We start from the raw sequence: 24,809 nt of genomic DNA, 5'->3' as shown, positions 1-24,809 counted from the left end.
ACAGAGTGGACAGACACATAAATATGTCCTTTTTGTGCAATACTTTTTCCATGCACAAAACATAGATGAGTTAGAATCTGGGGGGGATGAGGAAAGAGAAAAAGAAAAACATGATCAGCAACAGCTATACCCAGCATTTAGAAAAGCTCAACAAAGCAGTGTTAAACAGCAATCATTTACAAACGTTTCAAGAATTTATATAAAAAATTTAATGTGAGAAAGTTAACTTTTAAAATTCTAAAGACCTTTTGGTTTTACCTGCATATATAGCAAATTCAGTGAAATTCTACAATCCATCAGCAGTATATCAAGAGAAGGATCCATATACCTTTTCCATGACAAGGGGGAAAAAAAGTAATAAAATATGAAGATATGCTTCTAAATACGGTGGGGTTTTTTTTTTTCCCCCAGCTAAATATGATGGGAGTATAACCCAGAAAGATCCCATTACTTGCCATATTAAAAAACCAACCACCACAACAAAAAACCTCAACCAAACAACAGTTGTGCCCTTGAAGTATGTACTATACTCATTCTTTATATGTTGTAGCAGAATGGAAATAAACTAAAGTCAGGTTATTAATCTCTCCACTTTGATTTTGGTGGTACCAAACAAACAGTTACAATTTAAAACTAAAACTTTCCTCCTCCTTTTCTCAAACAACTTGGGGATTGTCTACATAAAAGTTGGTAAGGGTCTCAGAGCGTCCACTGCCATGCTGCAGTGCTGACATACAAGACCTAGCCTTAAGCTAGCTAGCTGCAGTACCAGCTACTGTAGAACTGCTGCAAGATCAGATCAGTACAGCAGCAAAGCAAGTTAAAGATTAATCCAAGTGCTGTGCTGCAACAACTACCTTAAGCCATTTTAAAAGCAGCTTGGGTAAGTCTACATGACAGTTCGGAGCAGCACAGGCTCCATAACTGGTACGGCTGTATTGCTCACATTACACAGGTGATATGCCTCTTGCAGCACAGGAACAACTCAAGGACTGCCATTTCCTACCTCTGCACTTTGAAGCGGTGCTAGATGGAGAAGCATCTACTCAGACAGTCACTTTGTCATGGTTTAGTACCATGCAGTGTTTTCATTAGGTTTCTAGGTTCTCCAGTTTATAAGGGCACATATAGGGAAATAATAGAGAAAGCTTTGTAGAGGCCAAGGTCTAGTCCAGTAGATTTAAACCAGACAAGTTACAAGCATCAAACAACATATTTCTGTGTAGCTTCAAGCCAAGCAACCTTGTTTGCTGCCACCAAAAGGCATGGTCTGTTCTTCCTCTTCTGCTTCCAACCACAGTCCTTGCTCTAGCAATCATCTGATGCAGCTAATGCAACTCACTAAGCATATATAATTCTATTCCCTTTCTTCTTTTTTGTTGTAGAGAAAAGTAGACCAGACCACAACCACAGCAGTAACTCATTAGACTAGCTTGGCTATAGGGCCTAACTGCACCCTTGGGGCAGTTTGACAAGCAGAACTTTGGCACCAGACTCCCTGTCCCCAGGGTTTATCCTTACCCACAAGTCAGCACAACTATTTGCTGCACAGCAAACAAGACTGGGGGACTGACCGAGGCCAAAAATAGGCCAGCAAAACCAAGTAAAAAAATAAATGGTCAGCAGCTTGTTTTTAGGCCAGACTAGCTTGCCAGTCCAGTTCACCATGTCTGCCCACACAGTTCTACCAACATAAGGAGGAGCCTGAGGTGTGAGCAAATGAAAGGGGAAGAGTGCTCTGCTGCTTAAGCCAGGCCACTTACCAAAAGAAATGCTAAAGCTATGGCCTCAGGTATTTTGTGTATTAGGATATAGAAATGAGCACTTTAGATAAAAGGTAATCCATCTCTGCCCAGAGTTGCAGCTTCCAACTCAGAACTCAACATTCTCTTCTATATTATTTACAGGTATATGCCCATTTGTGGTCACTGCATTATGCAGATATACAAATTAAGAGACAAGCCACCATGAAGCACCTCTCTATAGATTCTGAAAGACGGAAGAAATAAACAGCTAGCTTTAAGGGACAGTAAGGGACACTTCAGGAATACTACAGTGATACAATTTTAAACACACAGGGCCACAGAAACCAGTTAATTCCAATAACAAACTGGCCTCAGAGAAAAACAGTCAAGCTGCTGAGGCTTGAAGACTTGGTAACCAAGTTATTCAAGGGATTTCTTTCTCTTTTTATAGCAGTTGTCATGTATCTTGGTGGTTTCTCTTAAGCTTCTTGCTCACCACTTTCTGATCCCAAGCTTACAGTGCAACTCTTTCATGCTCTGGAGACTCACATAAGGAAGTTCAAAGTCTGCCACTTTTTTCACCACTGGGAAAAGAAGAAAAAACACAGACACATTTAGTAAAATCTAGTGAAATAGCCTAGCTACTTTCATATATCAGTTAGTGCTGGTTAGCAATGTGCTTTTGGAGATGAAAAAGAACTTAAATATAAATTCTGGGGTAAAGTAAGGTGACAGGTTAGTTACCTTCCTCACTCCAAGTCTAAACTAACATAGCTCTGTTACTTACAGAATATCTCTATTTCCTTATGGTATGCTTTTATAGAATATCCTTCTCTCAAAACACAGCTAAGCAATATAGATGTTTCTGCATTTGAAGGACTCGTGGACGCAAGCTTTCAGGACTGGTGCTTTTCTTGAACAGAACACCAGACAAGAGCACTGTAATGTACAGCAAGAAAAGCACACTCTTCAGAGATCACTACTTTCCTGCAAACTTTTTAAAAATTATATGTCTAAAGGCTCAAACTTGTAAACATTTATTTCTAAGCCAATACCACTATTGCACGGAACACTTAAACATGTGACTTTAAACATGTGAGTATCTCATCATTTTTTGGCAGTGGACTGTGGGTTACATTTAGACTTGATGTATGTGTGAGGAATATCAAAGATGCATAGAAATGCAATCAATTGAAAAATTTTTCTATTCTACTGTGTATCTAATTACATCACAATGCAAGGCAGAAACCCATCTGCAACTGCAGTAAAAAAGTATCTGAAATGTGTTACATCCAGATACATTTGAGACATAGTAATGGCCAGGAATTCTGTGTACTCAGAGAAACCTTTCACAGCTAGAGAGAAGGGGGCAGAGGAACAATAAATAAAAGAGACACGGACAGTAAGGTCCTACCCCACTGAGTAAGCCCAAGTTTACTGGACCTTCATCTTGAAAAGGTTCAGAAGAGCATTAACATCTTTATGCCAATGAGAACACTGAAAAGAGCTAAACAACTTGTCAAGGCCCCACAGAGAGACTGCAATGCCTAGCTTCACTCCAGTCAACAGTAAAGACTGTGTTCACTTCCCTGATGTGGCCTGAGCCTATCCCAGTCCCAGGCCACATGGCAAACAGGACATCAGCAGATCAATGAAGACATAAAAGCCCCTTCATATTTTATGACTGCAGCCCTGATTTACAGCTTGCTCAGTACCATCATGGTTAAACTTAAGTTTCTATCAGTTAAGAAAGGAAACATATCATGATATAAAGGAAAGTAAGCCACAGATACTGTTTATAAATATAACAAAAGAGTTTCCTGTCCCATTGTTAAACTCAGCATGTGATCTGTAAATTAAGAACTGTTTTATGTAGGTATGGCCATCTGATTAAATGCCCACCCAGAGGTTCCCACGTGGTAAAGTTCCTACATGTCTTGTATACTGATAGGGACATGATAATCACATGCAAGAGTCTCACCCCTGCACCACACTATTTATTGCCGTACTTTGTTCCCCACTATTGCTCTTTCCAAGCCATGTGAGGAGAGGGCTTGAGGGGGTTTAATCAGACAGGATGGGTCTTCCCACTTGAGCAGGCTCATGCAAGCTCTGTTCAGACTCCAGGTTCAGCCACTGCAGCCAACAAAAAAAATCCAAGGGAGGGCTAAGTTAAGCACCTTGTAAAACTTACCAGAGAGCACTCCATCATCATGATCTTGAAAGAAAAATAAGCTAAAATATTTTATTAATTCTCTTGATAACCCCATCTTGCATGATGTAACCTTTAAAAAAAAGAGGTCAGAAGCTTAGCTATCCATTAGCATAAATAAGGAAGAAATGTTCAATACCTATTAATGTAACCTAATTGTTTTTAAATTTTCCCTTATGTCCCATTTAACTGCCTATGTAAAAGCAAATATAACCATTCCCATATTGCAGCATTTGAGTTTGTGAGGAGTTTCATAAGTTTCAAAGAAACATAAAAATGTGATAAAACAGAAAGTGTTTTCTATTCTGCCATGCATTTAAGTGTCCTCTAATGCAAGGCATCTGCCATGGTATTCCAGATCTTTACTACTAAATCCTCAAATCCTGTTGTACAGTAAGCACTGCATGCTCTGAGCTAAAAACATTGCTTGTGACCATCACAAATATGTATTGTTACAGGATTTGTATATTTTCTAAGTGATATAGAGTCCTCTTGTTTTTCCTAGGAAATATGTAGAAGTTCGGCCCCTTTACTGAAAGCACCATTCTTACTTGTAGGTTTCTACAATTCTGTGTGAAGGCTTCTGACAAGAGCAGGCTTGAGCTCTGTTGAGCTTTCATTATTGACAGCGCATAAGGAGGAAAAATCTTATCCAGCTTGACATTTGGATTCTTTTTTAGCTTGCTGTGGCCCCTCTGGATCTCTGAAAGAGGCAGAAGTAGCACCAACAGAAAATGCAGAAATTATTTGCAGGACCAGCTGCATAATGGGATAGTGGAGGACAGAAAAAAATCAGGCAGAGGTGAGCACAGAAACTGCTGAATCAGATTGGGGCAATTGTCCTGTTCTATTTTAGGTCCTGAAAAATCAAAGCATAAGTTAAAGCAGCCATAAACTAAAAGAGCATAGTGCCATCAGAGCTTTCCTAAATTCTACAATGACCATAATCTCCTGAGTTTGCTCAGGAAAGTGTTGTGGCAACCATAAGAAAATTCTCCACCCCTGAGAGCACTCCTGTCATAGCTCATCTGGCAGGTTGTGCAACCTGATAGAGGAATCATGCTTTGGTCAGAGAATCTGGACTTTCTTTGTCTGAGCACAAGGTGGAAGTACTGGTTTTCAGTCTTCTTACAAAAGGGTGCCAATCCCAAAACACTTCCAGCTCTGTAGCACAGTGACAGCATTGTAAATTCATTCATCTCCACAGTTCAGAAGGGTTTTCTCCAGCTGTACCAGCTGTTTTAAAAAGCAGATGTTTTTGTGCATGGAGGAAAAGTAGACATCAAGCTAAATATAGGTTGGGAAGAATTGTTCCAAGTTAAAATTAAAGAACATAGTCATGAGGTTTTCCTTACACATGTTAATATCAGGGCTGTTACCAGAGAGTGTAGCAGAACATAAAAATGACTTGCTTCACACTCAGTTCAGACACCAAGTATAATGGAAGAAAGTTTCAGAAGTCCAAACACAAAAGACAAAAAGTGAATATTAGCAGCACCATCTTTCATTCTGTCTGCCTCTGTGCTAAGAAGTCCCCACAAATTACTTTAAGAAATTAACGAGAACTCCAAGGTGTTATCCCTTAGTAGCATAATACTAAGTGTACCAGATGGCATTTCCCAGGAATGTCAAACACAGATCTCATTCAGTAGGACTTTGACTTATTTTATTTCTTGGATCAAAGCACAAGCTGGTATATGCTGCCTGAACACCAGGATGTTAGGGAGTGACAGTTGTAAAATCTACCTCCACTGCAAAAGAACAGTGAATGTGGTAGCACATTTACAACAATGAAAGCTAAACAATTCCTAAAAGTGCATTTCTTCTCGTGGTCTTAAAGATGAGATAGGAGTCTGCAGCATTTGAAATGCCATTGTTTCTTTTAAGTGCCACATAAACATTAAACATTTATAAATGCAATATATGATGCAACATATAACACCACTGTCTGGCTTGGTAATTACCTTGACCCACTGCAAAACTAACAAGTTTAAAAATATTAATAATTTGGGCTTGATAAAGTATATTAGCAAATCCTTTCCTTACTCAAGTTCCCTATGCAAGTTTCCTATCTAAAAATGTCTCCTTCCTTCTTCCACCCCTATTAACACCTACTTCTCTCTCCTCAAATCAAAATTTCTATCTCCCTGCCACCCCCAACACTTTTTAGCTTCAGCATCTCCCACCTCACAAGTCTCCCGTTGCAGGGAGACCAACTAAGGCCAACTCTGACACTTACCTTCCCCTGGAAGAACTGGTCCCAGCATTGCCTCAGGTAGTGCAAACCCCATGGCAGAAAAGCTAGCAAGGGGTTACCCTGTGCTATCCAATTCATGGGAACTGCACAGGGATGCTGTGTGTTTTACGGCCAGACTAACACACATCAGCTTGACAGAGCAGGGTGGATTTGCTTGTATGTATGGCCAGCTGAGAACTGCCTCCATAAACTCAGATTGTAAAGGCACAACAGAAATACAGCACACAATTTTATGTACGATGAGAGGAAATTTCAGATTCCGATGACAAAGAAGAGTACCCATCTGGCAGGTGTATGCTTTGTTATTGCTGTTAAGATTAGAAAATGGGAGCAACTGAGGAACAGGCTTCAGCCTTGCTCATGCACACACGTGTGCAAACACAAAAAATATGCAGAGCCACTGCTGCTCTTCCTCTCCTGGCATAAGAAGGGAACCCTAGCTGAAAGTTTCAAACACAAGCCGGCCAGTTGTGTAAACATTTGGTTGCTACTGGTTTCAAAATGTAACTAGCAATTGTTTACTGTATGTATTACACCAGCTGTTACTGACATTGCAGAGCCACAGTGCTAGAACCGTGCCAAAACTGCAAACATCAGGGCACACAGAACAAGTAAAGGAGAAGCATGCAGAAAAACAAGACATATCAGTTGCACAATACATTTTAACAGCAGTGCACCAGCTAAGACATAAGCCAAGACTAGACTGTCGTTTCCGACTACAGTGTTCAAGTACTTTCACCCATGCTATGCTAAACCAAAGCAGGGGGGTTAAGAATGTGTTCCCATAAGGAATAGTATATGTTTTCTGATTCTATCACGTATTAAGGAAGCCTGAACTTGACAGCCAAATGCCGTAGAAGCAGAGGGTGAATAACATTAAGAAAAGGTAAATTATGAACAAACATAAGAACCATAAAAGCTCATCTGCAAAATCAGCAACATCCCCCACCCCCCGGTAAAATAAACCCCTCAAAAAAATGCAGAAGATATTCTTGTATGTCTTAAAAATAGAGAGTTTTATCTTTTATTGACTGAAATTTTCTTCATTTTTGCCCACTTCTCACAAATGGAAAATTTCAACACAATTCTAGAAACCCATTACCTCTAATATTCTTTCTGCAGTGTCCGATGTCTGGATATCAAGTCTAATATTGCTGCCATCAGCAAGGTAAACATCCAAAAAAGCTCTCTGGGTTCGGATCTTAAATGTATCCTGTTAGGTAGAAACAGAACACTGTTTTATTGCTTTCCATATTGCTGGAGCCCTTCTGAAGATGTTGATGCACCATTTCCCTATTTACTCAAAATAAGTAATTGAGATTACTGTTTAGTAAACAGTAAGTTACTAAAATTACTGTTAAAGCTTGCAGATGATTTAAAAAATATGCAGAACAGCAAGTGGGAAGATACTGAAGAATTAGAGGAGGGTCACTGATGTTAAGCTGAGCACAGGTTACCTAGTGTCTCAGTGTCTGTAGGAACGACGCAGTCATTGTCCTAGAAGTACAGACTCCAAAAAGAGAGGTGGATAAACAGCTGCAGATGAATATTCAAAGCCACAATCTTGCCAAAAGGAAAAAATGCATCCCTGAACCTATAAATAGGAAAATCTCCAGTGAAAATAATGAGGCTATAGTATCTTAATATACCAGAGTTGCTGCTACTGGAATACTGTGCAGTGCCAGTGCCCAAGGTTCAAAACCACCAAGAAACCTGACAGTATTTAGGTCATGAGAAAACAGGTCTCAAATAAGTGACCTCAGAGAACTGTCTCATGTCTAGACCTAATAAAGGGGTGATTTGCAATCTGGAAAACTAAAGTACAGAAGCCAAATCCGTTGGCTGTGAGGTGATGATAGATGCAGTCAGACTAGAAGTAAAGCACACATTTCTAACAGTGAGGCAGCGCACAGGAATGGGGTATTCTCCACTAGTTTTATATCAAGACTTTATACTTCCCTAAAAGACTTCCACAAGCTCAAATAGAAAGTCCCGTGCCTTGCTATGCATAAGTCAAGAGGATGGAGACTAGTTTGAGAACTTCCTTAGGGATGCATCTGGATGAGGTGGCAGAAACCCATCGCTGCAGCTTCTCTTCTTGTTGACCGCCCTGTATGGTCCTTCTGGCATTTTTATTAAGGAGAGGTACAGTACTTCCCTTGAGATCCATAGTGGAGGAAAATGTTGTAGTTGTACATACTGCATGCAATATCAAATTTTAAATTTCTGTCTCCACCTTTGCTAGCCTTGTGGAAGATATGGGAAACTGCCTCGGAGCCCTTAGGTTTCAAGGACTCTTTGTATCTTGCTGCAGAGTCTTCATAGTGCCTGTACGTAGGAGCATCTCCCGACTCCTGTCATGTCAGAAAGAGCAGTGTGGCAGGGCTGACATTTATGCTCTGTGCTCCATCACCCCTCTCTGGGTACCCTGGAGAACATGCTACGATGTATGATTCCTATTAACTAACTCAGCTCAGATTGGTAACTTTTTTTTGGGTAAGAGACCCCATTTTCCAGTAAATCTGGCTTAAGACATAAGATCAAATGCAAACAAAAAGTGTTCTCTTCCACAACATCTGAAAGTTAAGAATATCTTCTCAAAAGTTTGTAAAATTATATGTGGGGAAAAAAGGTCTTGAGGAAAACCAAAACAAAATATTCTTTCTTCTTTAAACAGACTTCCCACAGATTTTTCTGACACCCAATATTTCACCTAGCTGCATCCCTACACATATGTTTGCATGTATTAAAGAACAAAAGAACCTCTTCAAGACATTAGCCAGTGCTCTGTCTGAAGTCCTGCTGGGGATCCACACAGATTTAATCTTCATATCCAAACTAATTTCCTTCTTATCCACGAGACAGGTCTAGTCATTCCTCTTAATTAAAAGAAGCATTACTTTGCTTCTGTGGAGATACAAAAGCCCCTCTTTTATACCAAGGATCATCTCCTGTGCTTACCTGAGTACTTTACTGTTTTCCTCAAACAGGAAGGAACAGATACTTCCTCACAAATAACTTTGGCACACATTTTGGTATTAAACACTTCACATGCAATAAAAATGTATGTGAAACATGGAACAAACACGGGATACAAACATAAGAATGAGATAAAGACATGTAAGTCATTACTGACTTTCGGGGAAGAGCAATCAGGTCACTATATAACCACTTTACTACGCAGGACTCAGCAGTGCTGGGAGGTAAAGACGAGTGCAAAGGCTCACACATCATGGTAAGCGCTTCTGGGTATGGGCTGCTAATGCTGAAGCTCCCAAAGAGAAAAAGACATGCATCTACTTCTGCCAGATCCTAGCTGCTGCTCCTGCAGCTTTCACAGCCTGAATACAGGCCACCTCATCCACTGTGGCAGCCCAGGGTCAGAGAAACAAAGGTCACTTCACCCTGCTGCCACTCAAAGGGAGTCACATCTCATAGTACCGTACCCTACTTGCCACGTCGCTACTTGGCAATCATGAGGGGCAGAAAAGAAGCATGATCCAAACTTGCAGCTATTTTCAAGCAGTTTGAGTTCTCCAAGAACACTATGCAACATACTAGTAGGGCAGATTAATTTGAGGATCTACAAGAAAGGATTTTAGAGAAAAGAACATCTCAGTCCCATCTGGAATAGTCACATTAAGTATTACAGTTTAGTACTTAAACCAGTGGTTTCCACAATTGCCTTTTAAAAACTGCTTTAATTTCTCTTATTTGGCTCTGCTGAACTACAGGCACAGCTTCAGTTCATGGTCTTGGGGACAAATTCTCTACTTTCTTATCTCCAACTTTTGCATACTGTTCTCCTAATATAGTTATCACACACCAAACAAAAAATAAGAATTATCTTAAACTGTTGGGTTTGGGGATTTTTTCCCCCTTTATCACATGCTTTTACCCCAGAAGGCAGAACCATCCATGCCAGAAACTCCACACATTGTTCAGTGTTATAAATATTTGTGTTTAGCCTATTATCAGCAAAGTATTGTTGAGACAAAAAAAATTTACTTACATAAAAACAAAAGGAGGAAACAGTGCAGTCTATGAGGCAGGAGAATACAGTGTTAAGTGAAGAAATACAAATACAGACAGTCCCTAAAACAATACAAGAGAATCCAGCATAAGTTTAATACAAATACAAAGAAAAGAGCGTTTATTGGTGTTAGCGATAATCCATTCAGTGAGCACACATGGCAATCCCAGCCACTTCCAAAATGGACAGAAAAATACTTTTGAAAGAAATTTGCACCAGTGAGTTAGAAAGGTTCAGATGTTCTCCCAAGCTGCTATTTTAGTTTTGAAAAAAGCAATAGAGTCATCTCACCTACTCAAAACAGGCACCAACATTAAAAAAAAGAGACACCTGTATTTTGGCAAGAGTACATATTACTCATGTTTCCTACACTTTCATTCCTGAAATTCAAGGAACTTGCCATCTAACTAGAATCAAATACTTTCTTGTATCTCCGAATACCGCTTATTTGAACCTTCCCTTAACGCTGTCACTATTACCTGTGGTAAAATCTCCTGAAACATCTAGAGCTGCTGCCTACTCCCCACTTGCCTGCCCTAGTAGCTTAAAGCACAGTTCAGTCATTAATATACAGAATAATACAGAGCTGGTGAGGGATTTTCTTTGTTTTTTTGGTTTTGATGAAAGGAACTGTTTTTCAAAAGAACCAACAACCCCCCAAAATGCAAACAACCCTCCTCCACAAACAACAAAACAAACAAACAAACAAACTAAAAAACCCCACCCTATTATATAGTTCCCCCACAGGAAAAGTAGGAGGATGAGAAGTCATCCTCTAAATTTTCCATTAGAAAACTTAAAATTAAGTGATTTTATTTTAGTAGAAGTCAACATCAATCCAAACCCTCTGCAAGCTCTCAATGGATCTGTTGCTCACCTAAGAAGCATGGGCCATAAAAGGTGAAAAGGTGAGAACAGAGCCTCTTTACTACAAGAGTTGAAAAGAACAGCATGCCAGGGCACTGAATTACATCTTAATGTAGAAATAAAAATAAAACAGACATCCTAGAATTAAACATTTTCAGAACTTTCTATGCCAGAAAACTCACCCCTGGTGTGCACACAATAAACATGTGACAGTATAGGAACTTTCAATATGAAATTCAGATTTCCGGCAAGCCACACTTTTGAAATAGAAGTTCATAAATAAGAAACCCAACCTGATTTGATATGAAAGAAATAACATTTATAGAGCAGTGCTGAAATCATAGATACCCAGCCTGACTTCTATTTGTGTACGTACACATCCAAAACACATTTGTGAGTAAAATATTACAAACATGCATTGGTCCATTGCATGCACAAAGGGTAAGTGTGTTGCAAGTCCACACAGAAGCAGAGGCTGTATGGTCAGAGACAGGGGCTTTATCCAAGAAAATGCAGCCCACGATCAGACCAGCTTTGATTCCTGGTAACATCTGCATGTTTCTGGGTCACATTTTACCTACACTCTCAATAGCATACACACCACAGCTCTCTTATGGTATTCAATCATTGGTCTCATGCTAGCTCCTCAGAAGGAAAAATCACCTTACATCAGAGTGCTTTGATGAAGGACCACATAACACTGTTTTTCGCCTGTTATCAGGCACTGGTTGGCTCTATTTGCTCAAGTACTCAGAAACTTTTTGTCTGTCCTTTCACCAACACTTGAGTCCTTTTGCTCATGCTAAAGGCTGTTGTTTACCAGCAACACAGACTGGAAAAGGTCAGCCTCCTAGATCACTAACTCCAAACCTCTGCTGCTGCAAGGAAATACGTCTCAGTTTTATTCTTAAATGCATAATGACTGGCTGTACTCACAGCTGCATCCTCAATACAACACATTACTCCATGGGTGCCCAATACAGAGACAGACTATGATCTCAGACTACATCCAAGGATATAGATGAGTTGCATTAAAATGAGACTGACAGGGATGTATGTACCTGCTCATATGGGTTTTCTCCTGATGAAAAAGGAGAAGACACAACATAGCTACAACAGTCTCTGCTCGGTCACTAGCCAAGTTTGCAGAGTTTGGAAGAGCGTAGGGGCAGGAAGGTTACGGGTGAGGTTGTTCAACTCTGCCACACGATAGTGTTGGTAAATATTTCAGCAATGTTCATTTTGAGCAAAGCATCCATTGTGCCAAGCTGCTTCCCCATGCATCAGGAGCCCTGCTGTCCCCTGACAACTTCTCCCATGAGATTAGGTTGCTGGGGAAACAGCCAGAGCATGCCTGCTATAAGCATCAAACTGTAACAACCTATGCAACAGGTAAAGGTGGTGCTGGGCAAAAAAAGGGGCCTGGAAATCTGGGCTAACCTGCATGGGCTTGTCCCTACTTGAAAAGTTTGGCCTGTTAGATATGATCAGGGAGATATAGCTGGTTGGTTTGATGCTGAGTGCAGATACAGATGAGTCATATTCAACACTTAGGCAGCTGCAGTAAAGCCATGGTCCTTGCACAGCACTCCCACTCCAGGGAGTACTGGTCTCAGCACACCCTTCACAACCCCATTCAGAAGCAAAACAGGACAAGGACCAAAAAGGCTTTAAATTCAGTTTGATTTTTCCTTTGCATTTTCTATTTTAGTCAGTGACATATACAAATACCTTCAGCTAAAAGCTTAAATACTGCTGGTTTTAAGACAAGCCAAGAAAATGAAGCAAGGACTAGCAGACTACCTGAGAGGACAGCTCTATTCTCTCTTGATAAAAGGTAGAAGTCAAGGTGAAAAAAGCCAGCAGTAGAATTTTTAGGAAAAAAACCCCAAACTAACCTAACAATCTCATTCACCTCTGGTTTCCTATCTTCTCATTCTATTAAAACTGAATGTTTCCATTATAAAAGCTGCACCAGTTTTACCTGCAGACAGATCTGTGCTCAACAGATAGCTGTTGTGGCAGAAAAAATGGCTGACCACTGCCTGTTCATCACCTCCTGCAGTGCGGTCCCTCTGCCTCTTCTCCCACATTAGGTGGCAGGTTTCTTGTACAGGTGTACACTAACTTGTTTCAGGTAGCCAAGACTGACTAGCCAAAGCCAGTCCATGTCATTGACAGAAAAAGAGTATGCTATTTCATCATTTTAATGATGTTTTATTCTTGAATCATTCATTATGATGAATGTAACAAACAAGAGCAAGTTTTGGGGGAATGCCTGGTTTTAACACTAAGTAGCAGTAATGCTGAAACCCTAACTATGTTTTTACTCCTAGGCAATGCATAGGACGCCAAGTGCTGCCTACGCATCTTCAACAATGGAGAAGGAAAGAACGGTACAGAGCTGCTCTAAAGATGAACTTCACTCTGCATCTTTCAACGCTGTTACAGAAATTTTGTCACTCTGCCATAAAACATCTCACAAGTCACAGTATACTTGCTACTAAATACAGGAACACACACAACAAAGCCAGTTTGTTGAGTGAGATTCTTTAATAGCCAAAATGAATACTTATTCAGCTGTCAGTTACAGCAATTGAAGGCACTGTGCACAGCTAATGACAGTGGATGCACTCCTGTCTTTCAGAGTTATTTAATCTCTCTTAGGAGTTTGTTCTTTAACATAATGAAAGACCACATAAAGTACTACTGCTATTTGTATTATGAAGCAGTAATTTATGTAAGCACAACCATTATGAGTTTAAATTGTAAACAAAAAAAAGCTGCAGAACTACTGTCTTTGCCAAGCAGGAAGCCTAAACATCATGTATGAAAATCCATTGTATTATGGAACAGAAATTTGGGTTCACTTTATATCTTGAGAATGTACTGACCTTGCACTAAGATTTAAGGTATAATTCAGTGCCTACTTTGAACTCTACAAAATAACTGACTGCTTTTGGCAGCACAGTCACATGCCTTAGTAAGCACATGCACATATGTCCATAACCATAAATCAAGTATTACTTGATGTACTTATCTTCACCAAAAGGGCCTGCGCTAAAGAGAAACCTAAATATACAATATCATTTCTGCTGGTATGTTAAAAGAAATCCATAATATTGGTGTGCCAAAAGACATCTTTAAACATTGCAAACATGCATTTTGTAGGGTTATTTCCTGAAAGAACTTTGTCAGAAAGTCAGTTGGTGGTATTTGAGGGCAAATTACAGGCATTCTTTATGGATTTAACTTTATTTAGCAGGCCTGTTATCAGTCTAATCAAGACTAATTAAGACTCAGCAGTAATTGCTAGGAGTTATCTTTAAGGCTATAACAAGCATTGGATCAGAACTAAAAAGAGACTCTTCTCACAAAAGAAATCCCTAATCAGAAAGGGGCTTTTCATTCACTGTCTTGAGCACTTCAGTAGGTCTGAATTTAAGAGACTGTAAATAAACTGTATCCTTTTGTTTACAAAATATATAGGAAAAATCTTTCCAGAATTTGTTAGGAATACTTCACACTATTTTCTACAGCCTTTCTGAACTCCCCTTACATACCTTAGTCACACATAGCAAGTGAAGAGCTGTTGAGTCACAAAACTCTTACTTGGTCCTTCAAAGCTTCCCCTCTTTCTGCAAGTGAAGTTACAGCAGCATACCAAACACTTCCCAGAAAACTAAAGCAGCATTCTCTCACTGAAAATGCTGTTGGAGTCATACTGCAACCACCTGCTCCAACACACTACTATCCTCATAAGAGCCACAGCAGCTGGAAAGGAGGTAAGGGAAGGAAAGGGACATAGAGCACCTTGCAGTAGTCAGACACAAGCAAGAACTATCCAGACTCCAAGCGAATGGGAAGCCCAGGAGCTACACTAGGCCAGGACTAAGCAGAAGACAAATATCCTGTTTCTTGGCAGGGCTCATTACTTTCACCTCCACATCATGCTAACTGAACTCATCAGCTGTCTGGTTGAAGTCAGTCTGCATCCAGGCAGCACAGGCAGAGCTTCCAAGCATTTGCAGAACCAGATAAACACACCTAAGAGTCCTTCAGGAGTCACGACTGTCTTCTGATTTTGCATTTACAACAAAGTTAGCATTACAGCAGATAGTACATATGTTCATAGAATTTGATGATTATTCTCTCTCCTACTCTCTTCCTCCACCTGCCCATCCCTGCCAAAGAAAGATCACACATGTAATGTATTTCAAAAGTCATCTAGGTTACAACCACCTAAACACATGCCAGATTCTGCCCATCACTACAGTTGCAAGGTAAGAGAACGTGACATTTTCACAGCAGTCATCAATACACTTATCAGTCCAAAGCACTGACACTACCAAAAAAGCATTTACAGTTGCAAAATCCAAGAATGTGTGTAATCCTGCTATTGAGCTCTCACAAAGACTCTTCTGGGAACTGTTTAGAGGCAAAAGATTCATCAGATATGCCACAGGATAATAAAACCAAAGCAAATAGTTCTTTCCATGTGAGAAACAAGTTTGTACATGGACAAAACAATACCAATACTATTATTATTGCCACCTAGGCTTCAGAGAGAGCACTCTGGCGTTGGAACTCACTGCTTTACAAGACAGACCAATATGCTAAGAACACAATGAAAGGAAGATACCAAAGGAAGCCTTGAACTCAGGAGGTAGGATAATATTTCAACTCTTTCATAAAAACAAACTATTTGGCCAAAAAATTCAAAACTTACCTGCTGTAGCTTTCGGAAAAACTCTATGAAGACATCACTATTGGTAATATTTGAATCCAAAGTAACTGAAAAACAAGAGGAAAACAGGGAGGTAAAAATCCAAACTTAGCCAAAAGATGACATGGTGTTTAAAATCAAGATGTATACCATGCGACTACTGATTAAACCATCAGTGCTACTTTACTTATCCTTCGGTTTCTGCACAGCTACCTTTACTAGCCTGTTGTTAAATCACTGAAACCATGAACAGTGCAAAATACCTGTAGCATTACTATTCTCCCAAAGCAAGACTACAGTAAGGTTCTCGGCCACATAAATCCATGGTCACTTATGGCCAGTGGCTCTAAAAGGAACTGTTGAATATTCAGGTGAAAAAGAGCAAATAATCACTAAGTAAGGTTTTAAAGACTAATCTTGAGTCTGTTTTGTAAGTCGTGGCACAAAGTATTGAGGCCAGAGGCTGTACAACCTCTTTAAGATCATCTTCTCACACACCCTTTGTTTTGGGTAGTTTAAAAGGGAGGGGGGGTGGTGGGGTGGTGTTTGTTTGGGTTTTGTTGTTGTGGTGGTGTTTTGTTTTTTTCTTCCCCCATTTCTTGGCTTACATGAAACTCACAAGATGCATTCTGAGGATCCTGCAGACCTGGTATATAACACAACACATTGCACCTGAGATTTTGTAAACAAAACAAAAAACCAAACAAAAACACCCCCAGACACTCTTATCTTGTTATGATTCTCACAAGTCTGTCCGGAAACCCCTGAAGGGAAGAGGTTTATGCAGAGCCCGGTTCCATATTACACTTCTACCAGTCCAAGTGCCTGCCTTTTCTGCCTCTCTCTTTTACCCACCAGCTGTGAGTTCTCACACCCAACCCTGTGTCAGCTCTGGCAGTTGTGAAGCAGCAGGAGTGGGTGGCACAGCTCACTGATACAGAAGAGCAGAGAACAGCCAGACCACAGGCTGACACCAGAAGGACAAGCTGGATTAAGTTTAGTGTGAAACTGCACCCTTACATTTTGGGAAGGCTGCAGAAAGGCAGCCTCTTCAGAAATAAGAGGAGAAATTATATGCTGCTGTTCTAGAGCCAGTGAATCAACAGAGAGGACAGGGCTGCAATGCTTAGCCCCAGCCTTTTAGGTATACCCTTACGCAGCTCAGCATAGGAGGTAAAGCGCCCTGCAGTCATAATTGCGAACACATACTCAAAGGTTCAAACTCTACATATGAAAGCTGATCAGGTTGTTATAACCAAGCTTACCATTCTGAAGGTACTGCTCCAGCTGAGAGCGTCTCTCATCTGCCATCGACTTGGTCATTGCCAGGTAAAACTTTGGAGGGAAAGCAGGCACAGCAGTCCCAAAAAGCTGCCTCAGCTGCAAAACAGCCAAAGGAAAGCTCTGCATTAGTCAAGAGGTATTCACAGTTTCCAAGGAGCTTTCAATGCTCTCTTGTTTTCACAGCAAGACATGATGGCCTGCAAAGGGCATGGGGATACCCACCCAGCACCTCCGTGATGGCCCTCAGGGCCCATAGCAAGAGCAAAGCCTTTGTCCGGGCAGCCACCAGAAGACAGCCCAAGTGAGCAGCCTCTTTGGATGAGTTTCTCATTTTTACAGTCTTACCACTTCTGAGCTCCTGTTCCAAGTCAGAAAAGCAGCATTGTATTAACCTTATCAGCTAGGTCTTATATACCTCATGGACAAACACAACATAAATACAGATGTCTTCTTCACCAATATGTCCATACAGGATTTCTTTGATCTATACCTACAGAACTACTTTTTAAGAACTGGTAACTTCTGCATTGACTTGTGCTACCCCAGAGGCTTTTATTATTTGGTCCATGAGAGGTAGTATCTTTTATCAGATCATCTAATATTGTCAAAGGGGAAAAAAACCCCCACTCAACAAAAAGCAGAGAATCTTTCAGGAATACAGTGTTTGAAAGTTTGATTCTTCCTCCAGCTATGTCAGCTGGCTAATAAGAGAATAATGTCTCTGTGTATAAACCCTACCTCATTTATAAACAGATCTGCAAGGACTAGAAAGCCACTATTATACTATCTTATAGTAGCATAAAATAGTTCCAGTATAGGTTTGGGCACTGATTGGTCACTTGTAGGTGTAAAAACTCTCTGCTATAAGCAAATTATCTCAAGACAAGGATGAGATATGGTTACCTTCCCAATATGCACATTACTAAACACAGCAAAATGCAGTGAGCTTGTCTATAAGCATTCCTTCACCTGAATCAAAAGAATATGGCATGTGATCAGTAAAGTGAGACTCCTATAGTATGCTGAGACATTACTACTAATTAAATTTTCACCACCAGTACTCAACTTGGCAATTAGTGTCACTAAATCCTGTGAAAGATGACATTTTCCCTCTGGCCCCAGCTGCCCAAGTCTTTCACATGACTCCAGCAGCTGAAGCTTGAAGAACAAAACTCCCAAAACTATTACTACTGCAAGAATTAGCAATACTTTTTCCTGCCTGTTGGCTAAAACAGGAGGGAGGCATATTCTCACAGCTCCACTTTCCCTCCATTGGCAACACACTGATATTTCTGAGTTCTTGATTATTAGATATGCATGAATTGCTCAGATACATAGCATAAAAGAGTTAGATAACACTACATGCTCTGGTTTTATGTAAAGTTAACAGTAATAGCTAGTATAGAGTGCTTTTTATCTTCAAAGTCCTTCACATATGTGATCTTCCCCCAAGGACTAAAAAAAGTTATCTCTGCTCTACAGGCAGGCAAACTGAGGAGATACATGAAAAAATTTGCCACAAGTCAGAAAGCCAGAGCCACACTCACAAGAAGGTCCTCTCTCCTCCCTCTGCATTTAGGCCATCCCTCACCTACAAAGCTGTGCTGTCTGTTATCATCGGTTTACACAAGCAGAGACTCTGGCCTACTTAAAATTAATTCATCTCAATACCAGCTGCTTGGTAAGTTCCTTGAACTGCAGTTGTGTGTCCTCAGGATTTGGGCTACATAGAAGAGAAACTTCTCTCAGCTGATTACACTTTTGCATCTCATAATTACTGAAAAATGCCCATACACTTTAAGTGTGTATTTGTGTACAGTGTTGAAAATCTGCCAGACTGTCAGCCACCAGCATGAAATTCCAGTGTAGCGGAATGAAACTAGCCAAGTATTCAGGTCTTCTCAAACCCCCCAGCCTAGGCTACATTTTAAATGCAAGTCAACAACACTGTATCTGGTGGTGCCAGGTATCAAGTGCCTGCTGCCCTGCCAGGCCAACACCACCACAGGAGATGGGTCTCCTGCCCAAAAACCTGCTTCTGACCTTTTTTTTTTTTTTTTTTTTTTTTTTTTTTGAGACTCTGGGTTTGTTTCTGCAACCTAAAGCCACTCAGCAGAAGACATGTATCTCAGCCCCACGCCAGGGTGCCCTGTGCACTGCTGTTTTCTCTTGTCTGGACCAGCCATGTACTTCCAAGCCATCCTGCTCCACAAGCTGTCCAAGGAGACTACCTCCATCCTTTGGCCTCTCCACATGCCAGCTTCTGTGGACACTATGTGCAACTCATGTCAACAACACACAGCAGCCGCCTGGGCCTATCCTGCCTCACAGCCCAGCACCAAGGCTGGGCACAGCTCCACTTCCAGCTTCCCACCTCAGAAGCAGCTTCAAGAGCAAGGGGCAGGAAAGCCCACAAGAGACTGGATCACAAAATTGAGCTTAAATCTGACTGCTGGAAGCCCAGACAGGATGTTCCAACCTGGCCAAGGTACTTGTTCTTCCTCCAAGATTTCCACCTAAAAGAGCTAGAAGCCTAGATAGAGCAGCTTTCCTAAATACGACAGTTTTAAGCTCCAAGAGCTACTCTCTCCAAAAAGGGGAGTAAAGACACATGCCATAGTTAGTGCTGTTTCTTTTTCATCTTTCTGCAATAAATATCCCCCACCTCGGCAGGAGACATTATCAGTTTTGAAGTGTAGTCAACCAGAATTAATTATCTCCTACTTAGTCTAATCCCATAGGTTTGCTTTTTGGTGTCAAGTCCTGCCTATGCTGTCTAGACGAGCTATTTCACCCCAGGGCCAAGCTCCATTGTACGTGTACAAATGCCAAAGTCAGAAAGAGCACCAGAAACAAAACTGGTAACCTGAAAAAAATAGAGCAGCATTATAACTATAAAGCTATTAGGTATAGATTATATACAGTATGAACAGGCCCCCAGGCATTTCCTTCTCAGTTACCTGATTAAATATTAAAAAAGGAGGAAGACACCATTCTAAGCTTAAAAATGCTTAAACATAGTTCATGGGAAAGTTAAAATATATGTACGCAGAAACTGTCCAAGCGATCAAGGGCATGAGACTATTCTGGTACATGACTGGCTAAATGACGTTCAAAAAAAAATTTTTTTTTCCTATATTTAATTCATTTTTACCAATTGTTTTATTGTGATTAACATTTTTTTAGAACTATTTTCCCAACAGCCATTCCTACCAATCACAGATGCTGTTAACAGACTCTACTGAGTCTGTTAACTGGCATTATGATCAGAATCCATCAGTGTTTCATTTCACTCTTAATCCTACAGAAGACACTTCCTATTTACTCCTTACCTAGAAGCAAACTAGTGAATACTCCAACAATTGCAAGAAATAATACGTTCTTTTCAGTCCCACAACATAATATAGGTTCATTATTATTATATTTGTTTAGAGAGGGATGCACTGAGCAGCTGCCAAACTGAAAAGCCAAATACAAACATCACAACATTAGAAAGGTGGAAACCAAGGACAGTCTGTGTCTTTAGCAACTGTTCAATTTTGAGGAAGTCAGTAACACTTTTAGTGCACAAACCACTGTCCAGGTAATCTCTAGCCCCACTCTAGAAGGTTCTGTAGCTCATATATTCTTGCAAGAGAGCCTTACCTCTCCACAAGCAGCACAAAGACCCACAGCTCTATTAGGGGTGCTCCAGTCAGTGTGCAGTCCCTACAGAACCAAAGCCAGAGGAGAACATGGCTACAGGACAGAGCACTGCCTAGCTGTCCTTGTATAAATCTAGGGCCAAAGCTTAGATCTTTAAAATGCACATCCATCTGCCATCGACACTGCTGCTGAAGCTGTTTGCAGTCATTTGTGGAGAATGGCTACACAACTCTTAGTTCAGCAAGTGCAAACAATAAGGAATGCTGCCCAATGTGTATGGCCTTCATCCTGAGCAAAAGGAAGCTGGTCCTCCAGCTGTCTTTCCTACCGCTAATACTTAATACCTAAATACTCGAGACAGAGTAAGGAATGAAAACTGGATTTCCCACAACTAAAGGGGCAACTAAAAGAAGGGGCAAAAGAGGAGAAGGCAGAGCCACCTCTGGACCCTCTTACAGCCAACACAAAACCTCATCTCCCAGAGGAAGGTCAAGTAAATCCTCAGATCAAGACAGGTACTTTCTGGCAATCCACAGCCAAGCACCCATCTCCACAAAAGGAGAAAGGCTGAAGCTGCACTGCTCTCCTTAGCATTTCTGCCAGCCCTGCCTAACCAACTCCTTCTGAGCAAGATCTCTTTTAAGATATCATTCTTGGTTGTTCACGCCTCCCTCTATACCATTTGTCTTGGGTGCTCAGCTTAAGGCTATGAATCCCATTTCGAGGTAAGGCACCTAGAGGTAAGGAAACGTTGCCCAGAGTTAGTACATGTGCACCTCCCCATTCAACAGTGTATCCAAACCTCATATACTGTTACACTGCACTGCCTACTACCAACTTCTAAACAGTCGCTCCATTCATACAGACCTTTTGTAGAGAACAACTGCTCTGGGAGACAGTGCGGAAGAGAGTTTGGGAGTGTTGAACAACAGAAGCACTCTCAGAATATAAAGTGATGGGGAACAGGAAAACGCACAGCAAGAGAAAGGTTTGTGATGCTGTGAGGCGCAGCATCGTGAAAACTGTGTCCTGATTTTATATCACAAGTTAGGAGAGGAGCTTGTAGAGGTGGAACAGCAGTGCTTTAGAAATGGCCACCCTGAAGGAAATCAGAGGCACAACTAGTCCAGCATCACATCCAACAGAGGCCGAAGAAAGATTCTCCAGAGTAGCATTCAAGAAATTCTGTCAAGTATAATCATGCAGAAATCTGTCCAAGGGGAATACTTATTTCTAATTCACATCCTGCATCCATCACAGAATTGTTGATCTGTGGGACTTTGTGGACACCATATGTGATCTGGTCAGGAGGGTGAAATTACTGTATCCTGGAGTTTAAGACTTCTTGTATGTGTGCATTTTTCTACCTTAACAGATTATTTCAAGCAAAATAAGCAGAACAGGATATAATGATTATAGATGAGCAACCTCACATAAGTATAGGGAAGACAATTAAGGGACAGCAGTGTAGTTGTAAGCTTCAAGACCAAGTATGACAGCTAACAACAGCAGGAACAAAGGAATTAAAAATAAAAATCAGCTAATGAGTTGTAAAGCCCAGCAAGAGGCAAACTGTATGTTACAGAGGATGCAGAGAAGGGAGAGATTTTGCTGAGAGCATTAGTAAAGTTAAAACTTCTTGAGCAAGAAACAGTAAGCCTTAAAGAAAAAGCAAGCACATACATAAGCTACTTTATTAGTTCAGATATGTTATCCAAAATGCACCACTGCAAAATATTACTGTGAGAGCTCCCACAGGGAAAAGAATTGCAGAGCTGGGGCACAAGAGCACACCTCAGCAAATGTTGCTTCCCATGGCAGCCCTGCTGCTGACTCAACCGCCTTTTAGCTGTGCTACACCAACTACTTGTGCAGGCACACAGAGTTGGGAGAGATGGACCGATCCCTATTGGGGGTTACCTGGCTGAAAAACTACTCTGGAGTGGTCCCATCATTGCAACAGAGAGCACAGCAAGGAGGCTGCCAAAAGAAGGACCACCTACCTAACCCACTACCACAAGAAGCGTTGATCAAACAGGGCCCTAAAATAGAGTTGTTAAGGTAAATTAAGGCTGCTCAGCAGGGATAACAGTGTGCACCCAGACTGACAGAAGAACCAGGAGACATTTTGCTTGGACGCAAGGACTGGCAAAGACCAGAAAGATCAGGCTAGCAGAAGGAAAGGTGGTGGTCACTCTGTCTCCACAGAAAAACTCAATGTCACATGCTCCCTTTTATCTTCCTAAGAAAACTAGAGGAAGGATAGAAGGGAAAGGGACAGAGGCAACGTGGACAAGAAACAAAACAAAAGCAGAAACATAAACAGGCAGATTCACCCTGAAATAGTCCACTTCAGTTAGCTGGGACCATGTATTATTCCCTGATGCCCACTATTCCTTGGAATATTCCAGGCCTGTGTTCCAGCTGGTTTGTAATTGCCTGTGTGTAAAGGGTCACTCCTGAGGTATGTGCTTAGGCAATTTGGGCCAAAGGATTCAACACTCATTTAACCTCTGGCTTGTCAAAAAAACCCCTGCAACTGACTGTTCAATTTGCCTGGACTGACCTCTCTATGCATTTCTAGAGTTGTTCATAGGATTAAAAGACCCCAATAAAGCAGTTGCACCTCTCTCCCAGAGGCCAAGGAGAGGAGGCGCTTGGAGCCTGCTGCTGCTTGGCCAATGTTTCCCATTAAGCCAGTTTACCATACCCTTCTGCCACATCCCATGGCTTTTTTTGGATTTGCCTCTCAGTTGCTGCTGGATTTCACCAGCAGCAGACACGGGTGCCCTGCAAGCAGCAGCTCTACCCCTCCAACAGCACAGCATTGGGGTAGGGGGAACCAGGCAGGGCGTGAAGGCCAGATGGGAGGGCAGGGCACGGATTTGGACCAGACACATTCCCCCCGTGGTGCTGGCGTGAAGGAAGGCTTTAATAACGGGGATTTGGGCAGGAACAACTCGCTGTCCCCACCCTACGCTGGGCCTGTGAGGGTCGGGAGAGCCCCTCCTGCTCCACAGGGGCCCGACCTGGCTGCGGGGGCCGACGGCCGCCCGCACCCCAGCGGGCTGCCCTCACCGAGGCTTTTCGAGGTACCCCCCCCCGTCCCGCCAGCCCCCCAGCCGGCCCTCACCTGCGCGTCCCAGCGGCGGAGCTGGCTGTACCGCACTTTGCCGAGCAGGAAGCCCTCCAGACACACCGAATACAGCTGCAAACACACCGCCGTCAGACCACCACCCGGTCCCGCTAGACCCCGCCGCCCACTTCCCAACCCGCGCCCACCACGTAGCGCCCCCCGAGCTTCTCCCGCAGCTCCTCAGCGGCGGTGATGCTGAAGTGCAGCTTCATGGCAAGACCGCGCCGGGCCGGGCCGCCACCCTCACGGCGGCGGCGGGGCTGAGGGAAGGAGGGAGGGAAGGAGGGAGGCGCAGGTGGGAGCGGGCGGGCGCGACGCCAGGGGGCGCTGCCGCGGTACGGGCACTGAGGCAGGACAGTCCCTCAGGCGCAGCCTCGGCGGCGGCTTTTATTTGAAATCCCCCCAGAAAAAAGCCCTGGGAGGGCGGGAGGGCGGCTCTATTCTGGGGGGTCTGGTTAGGGCCAGGGGCAACGTGGGGGTGAAATTAATTGTCAATAAGCGCCATGCGGTGCCCGCGGAGGAAGGGGCCTGGCTGGGAAGGGCGGCAGGGGTGACTCGGGGCGCTGAAGAGCCGGTGCCGAGCAGGGAAGGAGGCGGCCGAGGGACCCTGTGACAGCAGTCTGTGTAGGCGTGAATAGCGCGGGGAAGGGGACTACGAAGTGATAATTCATTACGAAGTGATGATAATTTACTATTTTTCAAGGCACGAGAACTCGGGACCATCTGGTGAAAGGTACCCCCCCCCCCCGGGCAGCATGTTTGTAAGAAAAGAAAGTCCTTTTTTTGCACAGTGCCTCACTGGAGGTCAAATATAGTTAAAATGGCAGGTCCGTCTCTGGCCTAGGACTTTTGTTTATCACTAATTACCAGACAATAAAGATAAATTATGCTTGCAGTATTTCAT

General features: G+C 42.2%; 1 protein-coding gene across 3 annotated transcripts in view; it reads right to left on the bottom strand.

The window, feature by feature from the left end:
* Positions 1–24,169, bottom strand: part of SNX31 (sorting nexin 31) — a 32,124-nt gene extending 7,955 nt beyond the window's left edge. For all 3 annotated transcript variants that reach the window (XR_008576045.1, XR_008576046.1, XM_054818004.1), the window contains exons 1-8: positions 24,052–24,169; positions 23,903–23,977; positions 17,106–17,220; positions 15,844–15,908; positions 7,317–7,427; positions 3,940–4,030; positions 2,242–2,329; positions 259–328 (exon numbers count right to left, since the gene is read on the bottom strand). Coding sequence is in view for 1 of the 3 variants with exons in the window: in XM_054818004.1 (XP_054673979.1) it covers positions 259–328; positions 2,242–2,329; positions 3,940–4,030; positions 7,317–7,427; positions 15,844–15,908; positions 17,106–17,220; positions 23,903–23,977; positions 24,052–24,117 (681 nt within the window). In the remaining 2 variants the exon portion in view is untranslated. The remainder of the gene's footprint in view (positions 1–258; positions 329–2,241; positions 2,330–3,939; positions 4,031–7,316; positions 7,428–15,843; positions 15,909–17,105; positions 17,221–23,902; positions 23,978–24,051) is intronic.
* Between the last annotated feature and the right edge of the window lie 640 nt (positions 24,170–24,809).

This window comes from Grus americana, chromosome 2 (genome assembly GCF_028858705.1).
Source record: "Grus americana isolate bGruAme1 chromosome 2, bGruAme1.mat, whole genome shotgun sequence".
NCBI lineage: Eukaryota > Metazoa > Chordata > Aves > Gruiformes > Gruidae > Grus > Grus americana.
The sequence above is the reverse complement of the archived record's forward strand: the minus strand, read 5'-3'. Positions and strand labels throughout refer to the sequence as shown.